The sequence below is a fragment of the Cyprinodon variegatus genome, unplaced genomic scaffold (genome assembly GCF_000732505.1).
Source record: "Cyprinodon variegatus isolate N-32 unplaced genomic scaffold, C_variegatus-1.0 Scaffold439, whole genome shotgun sequence".
Classification (NCBI taxonomy): domain Eukaryota; kingdom Metazoa; phylum Chordata; class Actinopteri; order Cyprinodontiformes; family Cyprinodontidae; genus Cyprinodon; species Cyprinodon variegatus.
The window spans coordinates 553,638-571,585 of record NW_015150892.1 but is presented as its reverse complement, the minus strand read 5'-3'; the positions used below and the strand labels follow the sequence as shown (position 1 = coordinate 571,585).

At 38.5% G+C, this 17,948-nt stretch overlaps 2 protein-coding genes across 2 annotated transcripts; one reads left to right on the top strand and one right to left on the bottom strand.

Moving 5' to 3' along the window:
- Positions 1-1,545: 1,545 nt before the first annotated feature.
- Positions 1,546-10,878, top strand: slc10a1 (solute carrier family 10 (sodium/bile acid cotransporter), member 1). The gene is made up of 7 exons (XM_015388867.1): positions 1,546-1,752; positions 1,847-1,933; positions 4,021-4,133; positions 6,480-6,684; positions 6,786-6,964; positions 7,843-8,042; positions 10,503-10,878. Exons 1-7 carry the CDS (start codon positions 1,546-1,548, stop codon positions 10,562-10,564), a joined length of 1,053 nt encoding a protein of 350 aa, XP_015244353.1. The 3' UTR covers positions 10,565-10,878.
- A 436-nt stretch (positions 10,879-11,314) lies between these two features.
- Positions 11,315-17,292, bottom strand: LOC107093669 (serine/arginine-rich splicing factor 5-like). The gene is made up of 8 exons (XM_015388868.1): positions 17,165-17,292; positions 16,822-16,969; positions 15,365-15,435; positions 14,025-14,138; positions 13,870-13,942; positions 12,529-12,602; positions 12,322-12,429; positions 11,315-12,104 (listed from the first exon to the last, which is right to left on the bottom strand). Exons 2-8 carry the CDS (start codon positions 16,945-16,947, stop codon positions 11,693-11,695), a joined length of 978 nt encoding a protein of 325 aa, XP_015244354.1. The 5' UTR covers positions 16,948-16,969; positions 17,165-17,292; the 3' UTR covers positions 11,315-11,692.
- Between the last annotated feature and the right edge of the window lie 656 nt (positions 17,293-17,948).

The window sequence follows — 17,948 nt, the reverse complement described above, 5'->3', positions numbered from 1 at the left end:
CTGTGTTTGAACTGTGGGCTGTAAACACTGACACTTGTGTTCCAGCAGGAGTGTGGCCAAATAATCTCCCAAAATTATCGTAGAAGTTTTTTGAAGGCAGAAAATATAGTGTGGTGTCTCTACACTTTACCAAGGAACACGTACACTACCGTTCAAAAGTTTGGGGTCACCCAAACAATTTTGTGTTTTCCTGAACAGTCACACTTATTCACCACCATACATTGTGAAATGAATAGAAAATAGAGTCAAGACATTGACAAAGTCAGAAATAATGATTTGTATTTGAAATAAGATATTTTTTTACATCAAACTTTGTTTTCGTCAAAGAATCCTTTGGTATTTTAGCCGTTAATTTGTTGAGGTAAGCTGGAGAAATTGCACCCCACGCTTCCAGAAGCAGCTCCCAGAAGTTGGATTGGTTGGATGGGCACTTCTTGCGTACCATACGGTCAAGCTGCTCCCACAGCAGCTCAATGGGGTTCAGATCTGGTGACTGCGCTGGCCACTCCATTACCGATAGAATACCAGCTGCCTGCTTCTGCTCTAAATAGTTCTTGCACAATGTGGAGGTGTGTTTAGGGTCATTGCCCTTTTGTAGGATGAAATTGGCTCCAATCAAGCGCTGTCCACTGGGTATGGCATGGCGTTGCAAAATGGAGTGATAGCCTTCCTTATTAAGAATCCCTTTTACCCTGTACAAATCTCCCACCTTACCAACACCAAAGCAACCCCAGACCATCACATTACCTCCACCATGCTTAACAGATGGCGTCAGGCATTCTTCCAGCATCTTTTCATTTGTTCTACATCTCACAAACGTTCTTCTTTGTAAACCAAAAACCTCAAACTTGGATTCATCCGTCCACAACACTTTTTTTCAGTCTTCCTCTGTCCAAAGTCTGTGTTTTTTTGCCCATCTTAATCTTGTTATTGGCCAGTCTCAGATATGGCTTTTTCTTTGCCACTCTGCCCTGAAGCCCAGAATCCTGCAGCCGCCTCTTCACTGTAGATGTTGACACTGGTGTTTTGCGGGTACTATTTAATGAAGATGCCAGTTGGGGACCTGTGAGGCATCTGTTTCTCNTAGTTGCTGAAAATGGGCCTCTATACACCTATGTAGATATTGCACCAAAAACCAGACATTTGCAGCTAGAATAGTCATTTACCACATTAGCAATGTATAGAGTGTATTTTTTAAAGTTAAGACTAGTTTAAAGTTATCTTCATTGAAAAGTACAGTGCTTTTCCTTCAAAAATAAAGACATTTCAACGTGATCCCACACTTTTGAATGGTAGTGTCGCTAAATACCAGTGGGCAAACACTGAAGCAGAATCTATCAGTTTGATTCAAACAAGTCCAAATTTATAGAAGATTATAGCAATGCTTTGTTTTATTTAGAGGGAAATGCTGCTGCATATCATACTAGTTCATCCTGAATTATCAATACTACAAAGATAATATATATGCAGGATAAGATTAAACTTCTAATTCAACCTCTGATTCACCAGTCCAATCTCTCTATTGGTTTCCAGGATAATCTTGACATGGACAACACAGAGAGTCAGTTTTCCGGCTCAGACTTTAATCAAAATGATGGCTTCACATCCAACCTGACAGCTGCCAACACCAGCTTGCTGTACCCATATCTTCTGTCACCAGTGATGGACAAAACCATCAATATACTAATGATCATCGTGCTGTTCATCACCATGGTTTCACTGGGATGCACCATGGAGGTGACCAAGATCAAGGTACGCTAGTATCATCAAAAACTTTCTGTTTTAAAGGAAACTCTCCTGTATATCAGGACAGGCATTCGTGTTTCTGTACTCTGTTTCTTTCCAGGACCACATACTGAAACCTAAAGGTGTGGCCATTGCAGTTCTTTCCCAGTACGGCATCATGCCTCTCACAGCTTTTTGCTTGGCCAAGGTTTGTACTGTTGTTCAAGTCAGAAAAATAATACAAAATCAAATCTTCTCATTCACCAGGTAGCATCCTTTGCAGGCTTGTAGACTTTATGTGAGCTTTTATCAGCTGATAATTGATCATAACAGAAAAACTAATTTTCAGGTTATGTTATATCATTATGTCATTAAATGAAGATTTAGATTTGATTATGTTAATATATTCCTTAAATATTTAAAGAAAAAAAAGGAGTCAAATCTTTCCCTCTTTTTGCTATGCACAAGAACCTCAAAGGCACTTTCAGGTCAGATTAAACCAAATGCCTTCACTAAAAGTAAGTTTTGAAATAATCCAACCCAGTTTCTGCCATACCATCCCTAAGTTTGAAAGTCCTTGCTAATGAAAGGCCAGAGAAAGTACTACAGTGTGGGATAATTTCTGAGTAAGACTGAGATTTTCTTTGAACATCTGCTGCTGCACTCTGTTCTTCAGCTGGCTGAAAGAGGCAAAAAACAAGATACATTTATTTATTTGGAGCTAATTTTAGTCACACACAAAAAACACAGGTATAGAAACTGAGGTATTATTACCCATCACTCCTATTAAGATAACTAAGATAATAAAATTACACATCATGTTTGTTTATCAGGGAATACAAGCACTATCAAAGCAGATAATCTGCCTAATAAACCAGATATCAATAAGACAATTATACTTCTGTAACCCTGGATAGATAAATAAGCAGCACTAGGTGAGATTTTCTTTATTTGTGTTTCCTTATCCAACAAATTATCATGATTTAATTTCTGCCTTCAATTTCCGTAGAGAAAGGGTCACCCCTGTAGGAAAAAAAATGTATTATATTGTTAAAGATACAATGTTACAGTTATTTCTGCCCAACTTGAGTAAAGGCATTTCTTCCCGGTTCGTACGAACTCCATACAGCTGTCGATTTTTTGCTTGGGATTCTGCGGAACATCTTTAACACATACAAAAAATGTTGTCAATATTTTTAAATCCACTCAATTTAATCAAACTATTCCTTGTATATAATCAACAGCATTTAGCAAAATGAAGCAATATTTCTTTGGAGTCTATAGAAAGCCTTGTAGCAGTCTGGTGTTTAAAGCTGTGCCATCATCTACTTTAAAGAAAAATCTATAAAGGTTCAACAAAATACTGTTGTGTTCATTTAGATACTAAAGGTTTGGCTGCTTCTTGAAGTAGTTCTATAGAAGTGTTTGGGTTTAGTGTGATAACGTCTGAGGTTTGAAACGTGGACGTTTTCTCTGCAGGATACATTTTTAATGTTTGAACATTTCTTGTCAAGGCTCAGAACAGAAGACCCAGTAATCAAGGCAGAATCCAGTAGGAGTCTGAAGACAGGTCAGGTAAACAGATCAGAACAGAAACAGTCAGGTTCAGAGGTCCAAAGGCAGAACAGGTCAGGATAAGGCAATTAGAACTCAATCAGGTGTGCTAGAAAACTCACCAAAGGCTTGAATGATCTGGCACTGACGACTGGAAGCAGGCAGGTTAAAACAGATCAGGCAGGAACATGTGGGCTCAGTGGTTGAGAGGCAGAACAGGTCAGGATCAAAATCACTAATGTAACGCTGGCACACTCTCACCACCAGCTTGAGAATAATCTGGCACTGATGACTGGTTAGAGAGCTAGTTAAATAGAGGCAGAAGCAGGTTGATCAGATTAATGGTAATGAGAAACTGTGCAGACATAAGCAGTTGAATGAAATGAGTAATTAAGGCAGTCCTCAGTGCCAAGATCATGAAATTTTCTCTTGTGCTATTTTACATTATCTTTAAAATGATTTGAGGAATCTTGGTACAAGGCTTTGTGACCAGAATGGTAACGCCCTGTATGTTGTCCTACTTTAATATTGTCACAACTTATATTCTCTGATGACCACCATGTTCTTTTTTATTATTTATGAGTCTTTCACAGACAGATTAATGAACCAAAGGCTATGTCGCTAAGTGTATATATATATATTGAGTTGAATGACCTGTGTAAGTTCGCCTGCTTGGTCATTAAGCAACTTATTTTGCTGATTAACATTTTTCTGCAGATAACCTGTGTTGTTGTGTTGCAGGGTTTCCAGCTGCCTGAAACCACAGCTGTGGTGATTCTGATCTGTGGCTGCTGTCCTGGAGGAGCCCTCTCCAACATTTTGGCACTCGCTCTCAGGGGAGACATGAACCTTAGGTACCCAGATCCTTCACCAGCCATAGGACATTTTAAACATGGGGGAGAAAATGTAACATTTGAACTTAGCCTCTCTTTCTTTTTTTCTTTTTCCGATTTGGCGAACTTGAAAAACATCATCACAGAGACACTTTATGTACAGAAAGATTCTTTCTATGCTTTGAATTCACATCAGAAATGATATTCATTATTAGACATAATCCCAATTTTACAAACTGTTTTTTTTTTTTTTTTAACGAACTGACGTTCAAATTGGAAATAACAACCTCAGCACACATTGAAACAATTGTTTTCATGGCACTACAGCTGATAATCAGTGTACATCCTGTAAAAAATACATTATTAGAGTTGAATGACCTACAGGGCAGCCTCAGTCTGGTAATAAATCCTGGATTTTATCATAATCTGATGTCAACAGAACCCTTTACAGTCATCAGCTACATCTTTCACCCCCATGTGTTTGTCCTTTTCTATGAAAGGCACAGGCGTAGATTTTATGGCGGCATGTAGTGCAGGACATTCCAGCTCCATCTGATGTCTGCTGATCTTATCTGACCTGGAAATGTCATAGATTAATTACCAGCAAAGCAGTAAGAAAAGAAAAGTCAACAGTTTTTAAATGACAGACTAATTTAACATCAGCAGTGTTTGTAATATTTTAGATAATTCTAGATTAGAGGATCACATATCCATTTGCTTTAGGACTTGATGTCAGTTTGTCACTGAAAGCAGCTTTAATAATCTGTCTCAACTCAGCCACATTCATTTAACCAAAGAGAACATGTAATGATTTTCTTCTTTGTGGGATTACGTGTTTCACGGCTTCTCACTTAACATAACATTTATCCGTGCAGCACAATCCGACTGCTTCAAAAGTATAAAGATTATTGTTTATTAATATTTAGAATCTAAAATTAGATCAGTCCTGACAACTCTTTAATGTAAAAAAAAACAAAAGGGATTAAAAAACCTTTATGTAAAATCCCCCTGAGATAAAATATATATATATATATATATATATATATTTGGAAGAATCTGAGATTTAATAAGATGTTAAACTGTGATAAAAAAAAAAATATATAATTTATTTACTCAAAATATATTTCCTATACAGCATTTTCTGAACTTAACTGCATGTTGTGTGAGAAGAACATATTTTGGGTTAAGATTTTACTCACTTTTTGGAAAATATTCCAACTTTTCTTTACAAAATGAATCACCGTTCATTTTTCTTATGAATTATTTATTCAGATTTATCTATAAATCAATAGTTTTTAGCAACTTTTTAAAATTATACAAAAAAAAGTGTAAATATTTAAAGATATTTAAATTTTCTTAAAATAAGTCATTTTGTGGTGGAAAGAGTATCAGGTTCAGTAGTTTAAAAGCAAATGGTAATAAATATTTACGTGTGTACTACATTTCGATCAAATAAATAATACATTGTTAGAAAAAAGCTTTAAATCATCCATTTAAGGCCACAATAATGAGAATAAAGTGGAAAACATCTTACAGCAAAGACAGTTTCCTGAAACTTCTCAGTTCGTTCTGAATGAGCAACATTTATATGCTCAAAGAGAAATAATTTTATTTTAAATCCTATATATCTTACTAGGTTATTTATGTTAGCCATGGCTACAGTAGTTCTTTGCACTAATGTCATTTCAATCTTACTGATTATATTGTGTTTTTGTTAATTTTCCATTAATATTTTGTGTTTACAGATAAGACACAAAATGAAACTTCCTCATTTTGTCTTTCTTGGTTAACCTGCCATACTGTCTAGATAGAAAATTACAACTACTACAGCTGTTATGCAATCTTAGGGGGCAATAAACTGTCTAACAATACCAACCTGAAAGTTTGCCTCATTAATCAGAGAAAAGAAAATCTGTCATATATATAAGCCTCTCTGGCGGCTCCTAGAGGATTTCAGGGTCATTACAACTAAGAAGAAAATTAAGCAGTCAGAACAAACTATAAATCTTCACAAGGACTGTTCATACACACACACATACATACATACATATGTATATATTTGTTATTGTTCATTTTTTTGACTACCCAGGCTTTGTTGGGCTATTTTTAAAGCAAAAATCAGAAATGTTATTTTTCTTACAGATGTGGACATTTTTAATGTAATACTTTATGAATATCTGATCTGAGTTTTATGAAATTGAACTAAAATGATAAGATTTGTGCAGGGCATCAGCTGCACATATTCAATCGATATATAATATAATTTTTTTTTAAATATTACCCAACTAGAATCCAGCAAAATGAATCTTGAATAAAGACAAAAAAAGTGATTTAAATATTTTGAAATTGCATTTTTGATTCCCTCAGCATTGTGATGACCTCCTTCTCCACGCTGATGGCTCTGGGAATGATGCCTCTGATGCTTTACCTGTACTGCCAGGGCTTCTCCAACCTCCAGAAAGCAGTGCCCTATGTGGACATCATTATATCCTTGGTCCTAATTCTGGTGCCATGCGGCTTCGGCATCCTAATCAACTACTTCCGGCCAAAGTATTCAAGGATAATCACAAAGGTCAGTGGTGCTAACTAACACTGCAGAAAACTTTGATAACAATCCGTAATATTAATTTTGAAAAAAAGTCTAAAAAGAAAAAAACTGTCATCTGTTTTCAGGTGGGCCTGGGCGTTTTGATGATTTCCATTGTTGTGATTGGCATCATCTCCAGCGTTGAAATCAGAGGCTCCCTCCTTAATGTCCTCTCGCCTCCTCTCATGTCCATCGGTGCCCTCATGCCTCTTATTGGCTACTCTTTTGGTTACATCATCTCCTCTATCTTCAGACTCAACCAGCGGTAAGTCCTCAAGAGGCTACGAATATTTAACATTCCACATTTTGCAGCTGCAGACCCAAAACTTTTAATTTGTATCAACACAGGGCAGCACATAAATAGGAAGTTAGATGGATCAAATCCTTTTATAGATAAAACTGGGTATCTGATGTAGTGGTATTTACTCTACTAAAGTTTGTTAAAGAGCCACAGTGTCCAAACAGCATCAAAAACAATAAAAAGCACTGCAGATGTCAGGCCAGAACTATCATAGAAAAATCTAAGAGGCCTAGATGGTTCATGTCAAACCTTCATGCATTCCACAAAGCTGGGATTTTTACTAGACCTGCACAGAGCAAGCCCAGGAGAAAACCTTTTCAAGGATTCAATGTTCTTTGACAGCGGGGAATTTCCTGCAGGCCTGAAACAAGCAACCAGGCAGACAAAGAAAAGCTTTAGATCAAAGCATGTAGGCTTTACATGTTGGACTGACCCAGCAAAGTCCAAACTCTGTCGGAGAATCGGTGTAAGGGGTTAAAAACTAATGTTCCCAGATGCTACCTGAGCAACTCTAAATAAGCAAAAATTAGAGCGCTAAGATGTACAAAACATCAAAAGACTTGAAGCTAAAAGGTGACAACAAAAGATACTAAACTTAAAATTCAAACCACTTCTCTTTAGATGTTTATCTGAAATAATTTAAGTGTTTTATCATTCTCTATCCACTTCACTTTATGCTTTTCTTTGTTGGTCTATCAGAAAAAAAACGAAAAAATATAAATTACACCCTCAGGTTGTGCTTGTAAGGTAATATTGCTGATACTGCATCAGTTATGCATTAAACCATGAACCTTTCTCTACATACATTCATGATTTATGTATAAATCTACCCCAACCCTCAGAGAGCGAAGGACGGTTGCTATGGAAACTGGCTGTCAGAACATCCAACTGTGTGCCACCATACTGAAGGTAGCCTTTCCCCCAGCTGTGATTGGCCCCATGTACCTGTTCCCCCTGGTCTACGCAACCTTCCAGCTGACTGAGGCAGCAGTGCTGATCCTTGTGTTCAGGTGTTACCAACGGTTTGCAAGAAATAAAAAAGGTGAGACTGACCTTGTTTTACAGTAGGCTTGTTTTTTTTTTTTTGTATCTCTAATCTATTAGAGAGGATATACCGGTACTTTCTATAGAAGGTATGCTGATCCCTGGTTCTCTGCTTCTTTACATCTCTATAAATACAAAAGTTGAAGACTGGAGCTGCTGATCTGGCAAAAATAAACCTTCAATATTCTCTGAGAAGAGAACAAAGTATATAAATTCATCGATCATGCATCCTAAAGTCTTTGTGATTTTCTAGAAAGGTTGTTAAGGGGCTCTTGGAGCAAATTTGGTAGGCCATCTACAGTAGCAGCCATTCAAAATGTTCTTGCTTTTGCATATTTTTTTTTAACTCTTGACTCCACCCTTTACTGAATTAGGGTCTGACCAGGAAATAATGCTTCTCTTTAGATCTTAAAGGGGAACGCCGTTTTTTTTTTTTATATTGGGCCCTTGATTTTACCTTATTACATCATGTTCTACTCACCCATATTAGATTTGTGTCATTTGGAGCCGTTCTGCAGATATTCTATTAGGTTATATCCAAGGAACGTCTTCCTATGGGCAACGAGTTGAAGGCAAAAACTAAACTGTTCCTAATTTATTCTTTATGGTACGCCAGCATTCATAACATGTAGGCGAATCACTGTCCCCCAGACATCCGCGGTTATATTTTTTATATTTATATGTTTTAAAAACAAAGCGGAGTGTGTATGACGTCATCCACGTGCGCAGACTACCATTCATTCATCCTGTCCGCTGAACTGCTGCTAGTTTTACTCACATGCCTGGAAGATGTCTAGTGCTACTACCACAGATGATCTCGCTCTCAAAATGGAATTAAGCGATTCAGATCAGCTAGCCGAATGGATATAAGGGGTAGAGCGTAGCCGCCTGTGGCCCAGTCTGCCTGTCACAACTCCAGTCCGGCGCACGGATGATGTCATACACGCTCTGCTCTGTTTTAAAAAAAATATAAATATAAAAAATATAACCCCGGATGTCTGGGCGACAGTGATTCGCCTACATGTTATGAATGTACCATAAAGAATACATTATGAACAGTTTATTTTTGGCCTTCAAGTCGTTGCCCATAGGAAGACGTTACTTGGATATAACATAACGGAATATCTTCAGAACAGCTCGAAATGACACAAATCTAATATGGGTGAGTAGAACATGATGTAATAACGTAAAATCAAGGGCCCAATGTAAAAAAAACAAACGGTGTTCCTCTTTAATGTCCACAAATCATGAGAGAAAGAATAGTTTTTTACAAAGACTGATGTTTAAAAAGGAATTGTAGGAGACCAACCATGGGGCCATCAAGGGAAGTGGGGACATTTTGAATGGTTCCTACTGTACTCCTTTGAAGGTTATTTTTTCACACAGGTTACAAAGGATTTGGTTAATAATAAATTCCATACCATCAATACCATATTCTCTGGAAAAGGCCAAATCCACACATACATATAGCCCTGCATCAAGGGCGACATTTCATTTGTCTTTGGAGGTCCAGATTTTCTATTTCCAAGACCTACATTTCAGCTCGAATACCCCAAAAAGATGCAATTAAGTGACAATCTGTATCAGACTTTTGCATTTAACTTGCATCAACAGCAGTTAAACATTTTTACTTTCTCACATTTCTTTTCTTTTGCATGTTGGATAATATTAGTTGTTTAGGGGCTATTTATATTTAGAAGATGTCTCTGTGCTGTGAATATCAATGTAGTACTGGTTATAACAGTGACTACAGACGCCATGGAGAATAGTAGTGGGCATTTATGTTTATACGTTTTTTTTTTTGTTGAGTTTTTACAGCACTAGTGGCTTGTTTTTCTGACAGTATGAGAGGGGAGAGACATGTGGGAGAGCACCAAAGGTCACATTCGAACCCGGGTCGCCCATGTTGAGGACTAAGGGCTCCATATATGGGTCTTGTGCACTAACCACTGTGCCACCTGCACGCTCCTATCATGAGAAGTTTTAATCGAGATTAGAAGTTCTTTATTGATTTGTTTAAATAAATTATAATCACTGACAATTTAAAAACTCTTGAACTCTTAAAAATTCTGTTAGATTATATTTTTTTTCTTCCATAAGGGCATTAGCAAATTTGAAGAATATTAAGCAGTTTCTAGATGCTTGGATATATATCTGGTGTCCTAAAGAAGCTAAATGTGATTATTCAAGAGTAATAATTTGGCGGCTGTTTGCTGTAGTGACCGGTCCCAGCCATACAGTTAAGATTGAAGTGTTTTTATTTTTTATTGTCAACTTTATTAGTATCACAATGATATAACCCAATATCGTGACAAAAGTTTAATTGCATATCGCCCTGCCATTTTTTTTTACTTCAGATTTAGAATATTCATATGCAGCATTAAATTCAACCCGCTTTCCACAGAAACAGGAAGTGAAAAATATACCCGTACTAACAGATCTGCATCTCCATCTACAGAGAATTACCAGCAGACATTGACAGAAGAAAAGCTGAAGGATTTATCAGAAGAGACGGCCTGATCGAGGCACTGATGCCATTACACATTCTAAACTGTAAAACAAGTGGAATAAGGTTTTGTAAATGTCATAGTACACTAATAAAGATGATTCAGGGTTTAATAAAATTGTTTTATTCATCAAGTCTATTTTCAATACACCATACAAACATCTATGTTCACTGAAAATAAAAATCCTCATGTACAAAAAAACCCAAAACCTTTCCCTCGGATCACCTGTTCATCACCCACAAAACATCTGCCAAGGTACCCTAGCGGTAACATGTATACTTTAACACTTAACAGAAGGCTGCAGTATGTACATAAACTCCTGATTTAAGAAACATCACTCCAGGAAGCAACATGATCACTTACAGAGTGCAACTGAACGGTTAGCTTCTTCCTCAAAAGTTTTGCCTCTGTACAAAATTATCAAACAGTGAACCCATTAAAACTGTAGCATACATGAAGTTAATTTACAGGTTTTAATCAGAGAAATGTCCAACTGTACAGATGTGAGCATGGTACGGAAGCTGCCAATGCCAGGCCTATTCGTGTTTCAGCTTTAAGCACAAATCTGAGGTTTCATTGCCTTAAAACAGAAGCATGAACATGTGTTTTGTGCAAGCTTCGACAGCTGCAGGTGGATGGGAAAGGAGGAAAATCCTGCACAAGGAGGCAGGATGTGAATATTCCACTGATGCAGAAAAAAAGAGGGGAATAAAAAGTCAGGGTCCGATAGTTCGAGCCATTTTAAAGTTTTTTTTAGTTTTTTTTTTTATTAAGGATCTGTAACCTGGATGTTACGGTAGCTCCTTTTACTATTTTATCAACTAAACTGCTGAGTCATAACTCTTGAATGGATCGATTTCTAGAGCTGAGGCAACACAAAGCATTCTGGAAATAATCTGCCAATCGATAAGAAAACAAAAAAAAAAAATTGTAAAGAGAAAAAAAATTCAAATGAATTTCTTTATCACCGTTAATGTGTTGGTAAAAACAAAAAGACAAAACTTGAGGACAGTCACAAGAACAATCCAAACAAAAACTAAATTTGCTTGAAGAAAATTCATCTCTCCGTATTCAAAGGAGGCAACGGGAGTTTGCCTCAACCAACCCCTCCTAGTTGCTTCTACTGCGGATTTTTACCAAGTTAGCGTTGACTGTCAGTAGAAGGTGAGCGGGAGCGAGGTGAGCGGGAACGAGGAGACCTGGAGCGAGAACGGGAACGTGAACGGGATCTCGACCGAGAACGGGATCTGGAGGCCCTCTGAGCCGGCGGAGGCGAGGACGGAGTTACAGATTTGCTAGTCTTGGATGAGCGCTTGTTGGGCTCCTTGGATTTGGGGCTTGGCGATGAGGCGCCGCGTGCAGGCGTGCCACTACGGGAGCGGGAACGAGAACGGGAGCGGGAATGGTGGTGGGCCTTGGCGGGGCTTCGGGAACGTCTGGGAGAGCGTGACTGGGAGCGGCCGCGGGACTGTGAGCGGCCACGGGACTGGGAGCGACCGCGGGAACGGGAGCGAGAGCGGGAAGAGCTGTCCGAGCGGGAACGGCTTCTTGACCTGCAAAGAATAAAGAAAAAAGAATTAGAAACAATTGAAAGTTAGAGCTGAAAAATTAATTATTATGGGGGGCCAATTTCCAAAAAATATTTACATTTTTCTTTAAAAAACTAATTCAGAATGCTGCTTAATTTTAAGGAATTCAAAAGAAATTTTTTTTCCCGCCGCTGAAGCATCATTATAAAGCTTCTAGTTGTGCCTTATGCAGGAGACTCACCTCTTTTTGGCAGCTTCAATGAGTTTGATTTTCCTTCCATTGATTTCCTTTCCAGAAAGTTTTTCCATAGCATTTTTCAGATCACTGTGAGAGGCAAACTCAACCACCCTGTAAAGAAATTTAAAAAAGCTTTTAGAATAGACTACCTTTCACGTATAAACTCTTCAGCAGTGACACATCACGCCTAGATGACAGCTGTGGTCTTACCCTTCATTGAGTTTTGGGCGATGTGCGTCTGCGAATGTCACCTCTCCAGCTTGTCTCATGAAATCTTTCAGGTCCTACACATGCAAACTCAGGTAAGATTTCGGAAGGGTTTGGAGAGTAACAAGCACAGCTGAGACATGAACTGATTTACTCAAAGGGAGAGATTGTTAGAGTCTCAGAACTACACAGGTTACAGCAATTAAACAGGATGAGTTCAAGACACTGAATGTCTGTTTACCGACTCGGTGCTGTTAGCATAAGATTATAAGTACAAAAAGAAAATAAGAAATACAATGCAGTAAATGTAATGTGAACCCTTCCTGTAAAGGATCACTGCAGCAAAAGGTCGGTTTATTCCAACAGCATTGAGGTCTTTGAACTCATCGCTCCTTTAAACTACAGAGATGATCACCATCTTCATCAACTTGGCAGCATCTGGCACCAAGAGCCCCTTTTTCCCCCGACAGGGAGGGCACAGGTGCTCGGCGCCGGGACCGCCCCATCTCGGCACCCCACCTCGGTAAAGAGAGTGAACAGGGTGGAAGAGAGGAAACTACTACCTGAGAGCGATACCCTTTGAGGTGGGCCGCAGGCTCTCCGAGCCCACCATTACCAGGATAACAGCAGATTATATCCACGGGCACCTGGGAGGAATTCACACTCTGTCTCTCACGATGTGCGGGGACACCACAGGGGGGAAGGAAGGAAGGGGGGATATCGATCGATCGAAGCCCCTCAAATTAACGAACCATCGATCAATACGCCACCACCATCGATTCGCTCTCTCCTCTGCTTTCTCTCTGCCAACTCTGTTTCCTCTCTCTCGCCCTCAACCACACAGCAGGCGTTGCGAGCGAGCGAAGGGCCGCCAGCGCCTCTAGTGTGGAGCGAGCGCTCACATGACCAGCAGGCATCAACTAGGAGTAGGACACACTGGCTGACAGCACAGGCTCAACCCAGACAGAAGGACCCAGAAGGGGTTTAATCCACCATAAGCGAGCTCTTCCACATGACACAACAGTCAAAGCTGGCAAATAAAGGGGTGGAGAATTGGTTAAAATTTGAAAACAATAAATTTGGTGTTTTGTTTCTTTGTGTTTTATTTAACTGCATATAAAAAAAATTCAGATTTTTATTTTCATTCTGAAATAAAACTGGGCTTCAATAAAAAAATATCACAGTTTTACTAAAACCAACTGATCCAGCTAAGTCTGATATTACAATTTAATTTTAAAGTATGTTTTTAGCAGCCAATACTAAAATGTTATGTGTATTGTTGGAATCAGATAAATGCAGGTGGTATCATTTGTAAAAGCTGTGAAATTAAAAGGCAACACCAACCTGCCAGCTCACACGGGAGGACAAGTTCTCCACAATCAGACGGTTCTCGGTGCGCATTGGAGGAGGGTTTCGGCTGGAAGCAGATATAAAGCTTTAAAAATGTTGCCCAATGCCCCAAAGCCAAATAAGCAAGGCTGCTCAATTCCTCTGTTTACCTCCGACTGTTCTGGGAACCTCTTCCATAGCGGTCAGAGAAGCGTCCTCCTCCACCGCCACCTCCTCGTCCACGGCTACCCCGCAGGCGCACACGAGCATGTTCAATGGTGACTCTGTGATTAAAATGGAATGTTGGTTCAGAAGAAACAAAAACTAAACAGCTGTGTGTCTGAAGTTTTAGTTGCAAATAAGAGCTTGGCCATAAAAATTATACACAACCCTTAAACTTAAACCAAAATCTTGATCAGAGCATAAAGTGTTAAAGAAATAAATGAAACATAGAATTATGAAACAGAACAAAGGGTAGGCTGCATTTATACCCCCTAAAAGGTCTTACTTTTAGATCTGTACATCACCTTTGGTTCATGCTTGGAATATTTGCACACTTGCAGACTCAAGTACATGCTGGCAATGTTAAAATTGGACCTTTAATTGATTTCTTTCATCTAATACAGACCAGGTTTGCAGAGTGGGGACTATGATTAGATTTTATATTTCTAGCTGTGGCCCTTTATATTAGGGATCCTCCAATCAGTTATTGCCAGCGGAAACTCTGTTTATGTTTAAGTTTAGGTCACTCATTTGTCAACTTTACATGTTATCCCTTTGTTGTTGATTTTTGTTACCCATATTCAGTAATGTTATGTTATTATTTGTTTAAAGAAGAGGGCTACAGTTTTTTGTTTTGGCCACAACTGTCAGTATTAGAGAATTACACAATGACTTATTGATGTTCTTTTCCATCTGCTCAGTCTGTGAATAACAGTACACTGTAGCTAAACATACATTAATTTTTTAGGTTTCTTATCTCAATGCATCTTGAAGTGTTCCTTATGAATATTAATGTATAATTATTGCATGTTAATTCTCATTCTTCGAAACACCAGAATTTGCATATAACATTGTTCTTAAATTATGATAATAAATTCCTTATTCAGTACTTGAGTAGTTTTTACCAATTACTTTACTTCTACTCAAATCCCTTCTCACTTCTACTTTTGTCAGATATAAACAGCTGATAAAAGGGTATAAAACTGCAACTTTTTTTCAGATTAAATATGAGCAGCAGCCATATTTGAAGGCAGCTGACTGTAAAGCATGAAGCAGGGGAAATGGATACAATTTTCAGATTTTAATTTGTAACAAAAAAAAAAATAATAATAATCAAAACCGGACATGATTTTAATCTCACTTCCTTATGCACTATTCAGTGTTGCCTTTAAGGACTACAAGTCTTTTTCTAAAGTGTTCAAAGGTAGTAATCTATCATGGTGTGAAAGAACAGGGTGTACATGGAATAGAACACAACAAATGTATTTAAAAAGTGTGAAAACCTCACCTTTCATTGCACAGCTCTTTTCCATCGAGTTCATAAACAGCATCTTCAGCATCTCTGGGATCGTCAAACTCCTACAGAATATCAGATGTAGTCATTTATCAGATAGTCAGGAGCAGAGGCGTAGCCAGAACCTTTTTAAAAGGGTGGCCAGGCAATACCCAGTGTACACTGAGGGGTGGCCGATAGTGGATCAGTGCCAGAACCTCACGGTCAATCTACAGGTCCAACAGGAAAATTAACGAGCAAAACATCCATATTTTCTAAATAAAGACAAACTACACTTTCCTACAGCCTTTCAAAACAAATGGACGCATATATTTAAACATCCATGCTTTCTAGATAAAAGGTATAATGGATAAAATTGTTTCAGGTTTGAGATCTGGGGAAAACATTTTTTCCATTGTCATTACCTACCTACATACTTTTATCAATAATCATTCTGCATAAAATTTATATTTATAAGTACTAACATCTACATAAATTGCTTATTAAGTTTTTATTAAAATAGCCTACTATGATTTCACTGAAGACTCCTAGATGACTTGCATAAACACATATTTTCTTTACCCCATAAGACAAAATCTAGTTCTGAAAAGAGCAAGAATTCTGTATTTATCATCTTTAATGTTAGTATATTGATGTGCATAACCACATTAACCACATAATAACCAGTGTTTTTGTTGTCAAGAAATTGTGAATATATGAAGATTATTAATATTCTACTTGAGTGTATTACTGCAGCCACCATCTATATAAGAGGGGGGGGGAAAAATGGTAGGGTGGCCATGGCCACCCCTGGCCCCCCAATCTAGCTCAGCCCCTGGTCAGGAGACCAAAACTGTGGCAACATGGTTTAAAAAAGTAAAAACTGACAACACGCAATGTTTGAGTTCCCTAGGGAGGTCTGAACTGGGAACTTTTTCTTTTTGACTTATGGGAAATGTCAGGGTGGTGCTTCATGTAGAGAACAGATGTGTGTGTGTGTGTGTGTGTACCCTTCTAGACCTCAGAGTGAGGGCAATTTTTCCAATTTCACCATCAAATTGAGGCCCAGTTGTTGCAAAGTGAGGACATTTTGCTGATCCTCACTTGCTATTTTTCTAATGGGTAGGTTTAGGGGTTAAGGTGTCAATTGGTTAGTGTGAGGTATGCATTGGTAATGGTTAGGTTTAGGGCATATAAAGGGTTGAAAATGACTGAAAATAATGGAAGTCAATGGGAGTCAAATACATGGTCCTCACTAAGTTGGCAAAACGAGTGTGTGTGTTAGGGGTTAAGCAATCTAAGTAGAAGCTCTTATGAGCTGCACAAAACCCCACAATACCACAAGAAAATACTTATAAGTAGCAGGATGCGTGAGGAATTTTAAGGATAATTCAATCCAACCATGATTACATACTCTTGAGCTCACAACGCGCCAATTTAGTCGTGACCTAGTTTCCATCGCGGTGACTCACCACGAAGCCGAAGCCTCTCTTTAGGTCAATGTCCCGAATGCGGCCGTATCCTTTGAAAAACCTCTCCACATCCTTCTCTCTGGCCGACGGGCTCAGGCGGCCGATGAATATACGACATCCGCTCATGCTGAAAGTTTCGTTTAATCAACTGGAAATAAGAACATTATTATTATTTCATTTTTTTCCGTTAACAACTGCCGCACATATGCTAGTAAACGACTGGGCCTTAACTGTACTACAAGCTAATGCATAAAAATAACGGTAAAACGATGTATAGCGCTACCGCTATCCACGCAGAATTGTTATTAGAAAAAAATAGATAATTTTAACTTTAAGAACTTACCGTTAGTGAATCACACAGCTATTACTTATTTTGTTTTAAGTCTATCTCTACAACCGTCGACTGCAAAGATGAATAAAACAAAATGGTGCCTGTGCACTTGCAGGGCGGAGCCTTTTGAAAGGAAAAAAAAAGACCACGTGACCTATTGCGAAAGCAGAGACTGCAGAACGCGGAAAAAGTCGAAAGACTTTCCGAAGTCTTCCGAATGTGACGCCATAATCCCGGAAATACATTTTAATTGCTGCAGTTATATTTCTAACCATTGGGTGGCACTAAAATACAACTAACTTAATATCTACCAGTGTCTTCCAGACAATGAAATATGAAAGGCACGATAGAGTTCACTGAAATAAATCATTTTAAAAAGTACAAGCTACTAAGAATAGGTTAGGAAAGCAAAGAGTTAATGTGAATCTCCAAGCTACAGCTTCTCAATTGTATTTAGGCCTGGATCATTCTAGCATCCAATTCAAAAATAATTCCAAAGAAAAATGAAATGTAACTTAAATTAACCAAGTTGTTTCATATAGTTCAGTTAGATGCTGATGGCAGGAAGGGCCTCCTGCAGTGGTTTGGCTTGCACTAAAACCTCCAACTGTGGGGAGTGGCGGCCTAGTGGTTACAGCATAGGAATTCTGAGGTTGTGAGTTCGAAACCCACTCCCATAACCTCCACTCTGGCTCTTTGAGCAAGACCCTTAATCGCCCCCAATGGTGCCCTACGATCCCCAAGGGGATGGGTTATGTGCAGAGGTAAATTTCTCCAATGTAAGATCAATAAAGTT